The 7,004-nt window shown below is 64.2% G+C and overlaps 1 protein-coding gene across 1 annotated transcript in view; it reads right to left on the reverse strand.

The window, feature by feature from the left end:
* The window catches only part of RRP12 (ribosomal RNA processing 12 homolog), a gene marked incomplete at its 5' end in the record, with an annotated part of 15,091 nt that extends 8,089 nt beyond the window's left edge, over positions 1 to 7,002 (reverse strand). Inside the window, 14 exons of the mRNA XM_019555499.1 lie at positions 1 to 79; positions 337 to 479; positions 1,744 to 1,858; positions 2,057 to 2,154; positions 2,454 to 2,565; positions 2,813 to 2,904; positions 2,997 to 3,095; positions 3,401 to 3,528; positions 3,876 to 4,014; positions 4,152 to 4,268; positions 4,583 to 4,688; positions 4,922 to 4,998; positions 6,748 to 6,831; positions 6,919 to 7,002. The exon at positions 1 to 79 is cut by the window's left edge and continues 10 nt beyond it. Coding sequence (XP_019411044.1) covers positions 1 to 79; positions 337 to 479; positions 1,744 to 1,858; positions 2,057 to 2,154; positions 2,454 to 2,565; positions 2,813 to 2,904; positions 2,997 to 3,095; positions 3,401 to 3,528; positions 3,876 to 4,014; positions 4,152 to 4,268; positions 4,583 to 4,688; positions 4,922 to 4,998; positions 6,748 to 6,831; positions 6,919 to 7,002 — 1,473 coding nt within the window. The remainder of the gene's footprint in view (positions 80 to 336; positions 480 to 1,743; positions 1,859 to 2,056; positions 2,155 to 2,453; positions 2,566 to 2,812; positions 2,905 to 2,996; positions 3,096 to 3,400; positions 3,529 to 3,875; positions 4,015 to 4,151; positions 4,269 to 4,582; positions 4,689 to 4,921; positions 4,999 to 6,747; positions 6,832 to 6,918) is intronic.
* Positions 7,003 to 7,004: the final 2 nt, after the last annotated feature.

Below are 7,004 nucleotides of genomic sequence, written 5' to 3' on the forward strand. Positions count from 1 at the left end.
GAAGAAGCCAAGCCGGGCACCGCGGATGTGGTCCCGGAGCACGGGCAGGAGCCAGCTGCGCGGGAAGTCCAGCGTCTCCCTGGCAGGAGGGTGCAGGTCAGCCAGGCTGGGCCCAGGCAAGCCAGGGCTGGTGCCACGAGGCCCCACAGGTGCCAGCCCCTTGCTCCCGTGGGCAGGAGCTGCTTCCCCTCCCTCTCCACGGCTCTTCTTGGCCGCAGCTGCCTGGGGGAAAGGGCTTCATCCACCTGAGCCAGGAGCCTCTGCCTCCCCCCCACGCTGCCCCTTCCTGGCAGGAGCTCCCACCAGGCCCAGCCCCTACGGTGCAGCCATACTCACTCCCTGCCGTCGATGCCCAGGGGCATGGCCTCCAGCACCACCTCGGGGCCCATGGTGCCCACAGCAGCCCCCACCGTCTCATCTAGCTCGGCTGTGTAGGGGAAGTGCGGGGACAGGCGCAGGTCGCACAATGACCGCAGGCACTGGAGGGAAGGGGTGAAGGCATGGTCGTGGGGGGGCATGGTCATGTGTATGTGGCCACCGCATGACAGACCACAGCCCAGCCTGGTGCCCTTTGCTGCCAGATGCAGCCCCCAGACTGAGACGGCCACTGGACTCCCACCCTGGGAACCCTCAGGGCAGCTTTGGATGGCCCAGGCCCATGTGTGAGCACAGGCCCTGTACAGACAGCGTCATCACTGCTGTGCTCTGTGCAAGGCACCTATGAGGCCAGAAGCCATCCCAGGCACCGGTGCAGGCTGGGGACCGAATGGTCACGCAGCAGCTCTGCAGAAAAGGACCTGGGGTTGCCTTAGACAATAAGCTGAATATGAACCTGTTGGCAAGAAGCATGGCACAATCATCACATAGGTATGTTGCAGACTGAGCTCAGGGAGCAGGGGAGGGTCCCAGACTGCTTGGGCTGGCGGACCAAAGAAAGCGGGGAACTACATTTTTTAAATGACATCTTCATAAATTCCCAAGGAAGAAGCAACTCTAACCACCTGGAACCTGAGATCCTGCTCCTACCTTTGTTCCAAAGTAATTTGCATCATCACCGAACCTCACAAGAGGTGACATGAGAGAATCCTTACCCTTACAAGCTAGTCAGGGGGGACCAGCAGGCACTGGGGAGTCCCTGCTCCCCCAAGCACCTCCAGGAGTGACCAGGAATATCGGTCACAAGCTGGTAGAGGGAAGGTTTAGGCTAGCTATCAGGAAGCGGTACTTCACGGTCAGGGCGGCTAGGGTCTGGGACCAGCTTCCAAGAGAAGTGGTGCTGGCTCCTACCCTGGGGGTCTTTCAGAGGAGGTTAGATGAACACCTTGCTGAGGTTGTTTGACCCCAGTACTCTTTCCTGCCAAGGCAGGGGGTCGGACTCAATGATCTGCTCAGGTCCCTTCCGACCCTAGAAACTATAAAACTATCTGTGAATTCAGTGCCAAGTCTAAAGTCTTATAAATCTGCTAACAGGCCAGCAGTGTGCCCTTACTGCCAAGAAGGCGACTGGCATCCTGGGCTGCATTGGTAGGAGCACTGCCAGTGGGTGGAGGGCAGTGATTCTTCCTTCTATTCAGCACTGGGGAGGCCACATCTGGAGCCTTGCCTGGGATGTAGTTGGGCCTGGTCCACCTTCGAGCAGGGGGTTGGACTAGATGCAACCTCCCAAGGTCCCTTCAACCCTCGTGTCTTATGATTCTTAACAGGGACAGTCTCCCTGCCCCTGCCCCTGCCCCAGCCCCTCACCTTCCTCATGACGGGGTGTCCTTGCTTCCCACATGCCTCGAAGAAGGCCCGCAGCACCTGCAGCACGGGTGCCCACGCCGCGTGGAACCGGTACGTCAGCCCCTCCTCCACCGCCCTGCATGGACAGGAGGTAGGGGGCTCAGCACAGCCCCCAGCAGGGCAGGGAGCAGTGGGGGGGGGGTGTCGCCAGAGGCACCAGCAGAATAGAGGGGTCTTGTTCCAGCTGTGAGAGCCTGGATGCAAGGAACGGGGGTGGGGACAGAGCACCCAAGGCCCCCCAGAGGCAGCCCCAGCCCTAGCCCTCTCCCTGTACCTGAACATCTTGCAGAGAGAGGCGGCGGGGCCAGAGGCGGAGGTGGAAACAGGCCCCAACTCGGTCACGTGGGGGGCCACGCACTCACTGAGCAGCACCTGCAGGAGCCAGTCAGATGGGACCCCTGGAACTGTCTCCACCTCCCTCATGCTCTGAGCCTGCCTCTGAAGCCTCCCCCCCCTCCCAGGCCAGCTCCCTCGCCCCTGGGGCTGCCCTGATCCAGTGCCCCATCCTGCTTGGCTCCCAGCCCTTCATGAAGGAACGAGCGGCTTGGAGACTACAGCCCCTGCCCCAGTGTGCAATGCATCATCAGCCCAGAGCCCTGGGGGCAGAGGCCCTACCCTGGCCCTGGGCTCCCAGACATGCCCATGACCCCCGTGCGCCCTGGGGCAGGTACCTTGAGGGTCTGTGCGGTGGCTGACAGCACCTGGGGGTGCGGCGACAGGAGGCAGGTCATGGCAGCCGTGAAGAGCCGGGGCAGGTGCCCCCAGCACAGCTCCTTTTGCAGCCTGCAACATAGGTGGGGCTAGCAGAGCCCCTACACAACCCCTGCCCCCCAACCCTGAACGCAGCAGCCTGGCACCAGCCACCCCCTCCCCTGGCCGCTTCCAGGCTGGACTGGACCAGAACAGCAAGAGCCGCTGCACGAGGCCAAGCCGAGACCCCAGAGCCTCCAGCCAGGCCAGCACTAGGCTCCCAGGCAGAGAGTGAGTACAGGGACCGCTGCCCCCACCCCAGCATGTCAAGAGATCGCACCCGACCAGGTTGACGTGGGCCCTCTCCATGACAGCAAGCCAAGCCAGCGTGGGCTGCAGGTCGCTCTCGCTGGGCACGTAGTCGTACAGCGCCTGCGGGCAGGGCAGAGGGGGTGAGCAGGGCCTGGCCACGGCCCCTCTCCCTGGTCCCCCTGCCCCAGCAACCCCCGCCCCACCGCACTCACCGTGATGATCTGGGCATTGAGCTCGGCAGGGAGGCAGGCAGGGCTGGGCTGGGCGCTGAAGAAGCCGTGGAAAGCCTGCATGGCGCACGCCGTCACCAGCTGCAAGAGACACAGCATCGGGGTGCAGGGAGCTGTTGGCACCAGGCAGGGCCCCGCAGGCTCCCAAGGCACGTGCGTGTCCCCCACCTCGCATCCCAGCACCAGGCTGACCCCCAGCAGAGCCTGCAGCACAGCCCTGTGGCAGGAGATGGAGGGGTCCAGCTATGTCCCAGGTGGTGCCTGGGGCTCCTTGCACATTGCAGCTCGCTGCCAGCCCCGACCTGGGCTCGGCCCCAGGGCACAAGCTTGGGAGAGGCGTGCTGGTAATAGCCAGCATCTGCCCCCCACCGCAGGCAGGGCCTCACCACGTGGCCGAGGGTCATGACGCGGAGCAGGGCCTCGCAGCAGCTCTTTGTGGCGGCCGCGGGCAGGCAGGGCAGCAGGTCACGCAGCAGCGTCAGCACGTGCAGGGTGGTCGTGGCCTCCTTGGTGCCTGGGGGGTTGAGCAGGTGCTGAACGTGCATGGCCCCAAGCAGCAGCCCCGGGGCCTGCCCCTCCTTCCCCACAGAGCTCAGCACAGGTGCTGGGCTGGGCTCAGCTCCCAGCCTCACACTGGCCACTACCCTCAGCAGCCCCGAACGCCTCCCAGCCACACGACCTCCTGCAGGCTGGTGGCCCCGGCCCGACTCCCCTGAGCCCCTGCCCTGGAGCCGCGCGCCCCCCACAGCCCTGTTGTCTCCACCACCCGCTCCCCCTCCCTTGGCCCCCCACAGGTCCATGATCCAGCCTGTGACACCTTGCCAGCCCCCATAAGCCCCTCCCCACCTCCGAGCCCCGTACCTCCAGCCTTCTCGATCTCCTGCACGCAGAACTTGGCAGTGGAGCGCGCGGCCGGGTGGTGCTCGGGGGCCGCATCCCCAAACAGGCACTCGCTGCCCTTGAGCACGGAGCAGATGCCGTGCTGTGCTGCCTTCCGCACCTGCGGAGGGAGCGGGTGAGGAGCCCGCCTGAAGCCAGGCACCGGAGCTAGGGAGCCCAGGCTTAGTGCTCCCAGGGCAGCGTGGGCACAAGACCCAGCAGGGAGGCTCCGGGGGGTGCGGGGCACTGACGACTCACCTTGGGCTTGGCGTGCACCGTGAAGCTGAGCAGGCCGTGGTAGACCTGCAGTGTGACGGGGTAGCTCCAGGCCGCCAGGTCCTGCTTCCGCAGCAGCGTGGCCAGGCAGGAGACAACCTGGCGGGGACGCCCAGAAGGGCACTGGCATGAGGCCCAGCCACCCCGACCCTCACCCCAGCCACCTACATGTGCCCCCTCCCACCCCCCAGGCATCTGCCAGGGCACCAACACGGTCAGCACCTGGCATCCCCCAGTGCCAACAGCCTGCACCTTGTGCCAGCAGCGCCTGGGGGGCTGACACCCCTCCCTGCAGGCTCCAGGAGGGGGCACAAGGGCCCACAGCACCCAGTGCTTTGCTGGCTCAGCAGGGAGCCCTAGAAAGGGGTTATGGGGTCCCAGGGCCATGCCCACTGCCCCCCAGGCACACTCACCCAGCGCAGGGCAGAGGTGGAGCTGCTGCCGGCTTGTGAGGCCAGGATGCTCATGAAGGCTTTTGAGGCATCGGAGAACTTTTTCCTCAGCACGGGCGCCGGGACCCTGTGGTGGAGATGGGGGCCATCAGCACGGCCATGGGGGAGGAATGCGGGCATGGAGATGGGCAGTGCTCCAAGCCGTCTATGGAGGGGTCACAAAAAGCCCCCGGCCCCAAAACCCTCCCACTGCTGCCTCTGCCCCTGAGGACACACACACGGCACTGCCCTACAAGGCCCAAGACAGCTCTGCCCCCGGGCAGCCGAAACAGCCTGTGCGGGGCAGATGGAGGCGCTCACCGCTTCAGCACCAGGTTAAGCAGGTAGGCGACCGCAGCCAGCGACTCCGTGGACTCCACCGCCTCCATCGTGGTCATCTAGAGAAAGGATGTGGGTCAGAAATCACATAAGTGAGGGTGTGAAGAGCCCTCAGGGGGTCACATCTAGTCCAGCCCCTGCTCCAAGCAGGACCAGCCCCAACTGCATCATCCCAGACAAGGCTTGGTCTACCTGGGTTGTGAAAACTCCCAATGGTGGAGCTTCCACCACCTCTCAGGGTAACCCACTCCAGCATTTTACTACCCTCCTCATGAGAAAGTTTTTCCTAATACCCAACCTCAACTTCCCTTGCTGCAGCCTGAGCCCATTGCTCCTTGTCCTGTCACCTGCCCCCACTGAGGACAGCCCAGCTCCATCCTCTTTGCAGCCCCCCTGCAGGGAGGTCAAGGCTGCTATCAAATCCCCCTCGGTCTTCTCTTCTGCAGACTCCATCAGTCCAGGTCCCTCAGCCTCTCCTCTCCAGTCCTGTCCCCCAGCAAAAAGGGCACACTGCTGGCTCCCATTCAGGTTCTTGTCCCCTGTCCCCCCAGGTCCTTTTCTGCAGCGCTGCTGCCCAGCCCATCCCCCCCCGGTGCAGGGGATCGCTCCCTCCTCAGGGCAGGACTTTGCACATGTCCTTGTTGACCCTCATGGGATTTCTTTTGGCCCAATCCTCCAAGTTGGATCAGTCACTCTGCATCCTACCCCTGCCCTCCAGCGTATCCACCACATCCCCCAGCTTGCTGTCAGCTGCAGACTTGCTGAGGGTGCATCCATCCCATCTTCCAGGTCGTTGATGAAGATGTTGAACAAAACTGGCCCCAGGGCACTGCACTTGATACCGACTACCAACTAGACATCGAGCCATTGATTACTACCCGCCAAGCCTGACGCTCCGGCCAGCTTTATGTCCACCTCACAGTCCAGTCATCCAGCCCGTACTTCCTTAGCTCACCTGAGACAACGCTGTGGGAGACCGTATCAAAAGCCCTGCTAAAATCTGGGTACACCACATGCACGGGTCTGTCCGCATCCCCAGAGCCAGCCACCTCCTCGCAGAAGGCATCAGGTTGGTCCGGCGTGACTTGCCCCTGGTGAATCCATGATGACTCTTCCTGATCGCCGCCTTCTCCTCCAGACGGTTAGAGGGGATTCCTTGCGCATCTCCCCCATGATGTCTCCGGGGACTGAGGTGAGGCTGACTGGTCTGTAGTCCTTTTTCCTTTTCTTAAATGTGGGCACTCACTTTACCCAGTCAGCTGGGACCCCTCTTGATCACCGTGCATTTTTGAAGATGATGGACAGTGTCTCTGCAGTCTCACCAGCCAACTCCCTCAGCACCCTCGGGTGCACCCTGCCCAGCCCCATGGACGTGTGCACGTCCAGCTTTTCCAAGCAGCCTCTGCCCTGATCTTTCACCCGAGGGCTGCTCCCCTCCTCCGCCTGGCGCAGCCGTCTGGCAGCTGCCCTGGCGTGTGAAGACGGGGGTGCAAAGGGCACCGAGCACTTCAGCCTCTTCTGCATCCTCTGTCACCAGGATGTCTCCGCAGTCAGGAGGGGACCCGCGCTACCCCGACCCTGCTCGTGGAAACCCTCCTCTTCGCCCTCGCTGGCTGCAGCTCCAGTCGCGCGCCGGCCGTCCTCGCTCCATCCTTCCCGCAGGCCGTGCACCGCTCTCATGCTCCGCCGGCCCAAGCTGTCCTTTCGTGAGTTTGCCCAGCCTCAGCAGGTCCTTGCGGCCCGGCTGGGTGGGGGGTGCGGTGCCCCCGCCCAGCCCCGACGCACGACCCCCGCCCTCGGGCACTCACCAGCGCAGCGAAGTACTCGGTCTCCGTCTCTTTGCCGCCCTGGGCGCGGATCACCTCCGTCACGGCCGCCAGCACCGCGCAGATCTGCGGGCAGGGAGCGGGAGGGCAGCACGGGCCGGCCGGCGGGGGGGCACCCGCCCCAGCAGACCCCCGAGGAGCGCCCCCCGGTACCTCCTTGTGCGCGGCGGAGCGGGACTCCCAGAGGCGCCGCACGCGGCCGAAGGTGCCGCTCGCGCCGTCGCTCAGGCCGCTCAGGA

Source organism: Crocodylus porosus, unplaced genomic scaffold (genome assembly GCF_001723895.1).
Source record: "Crocodylus porosus isolate Cpor-Errol unplaced genomic scaffold, CroPor_comp1, whole genome shotgun sequence".
NCBI lineage: Eukaryota > Metazoa > Chordata > Crocodylia > Crocodylidae > Crocodylus > Crocodylus porosus.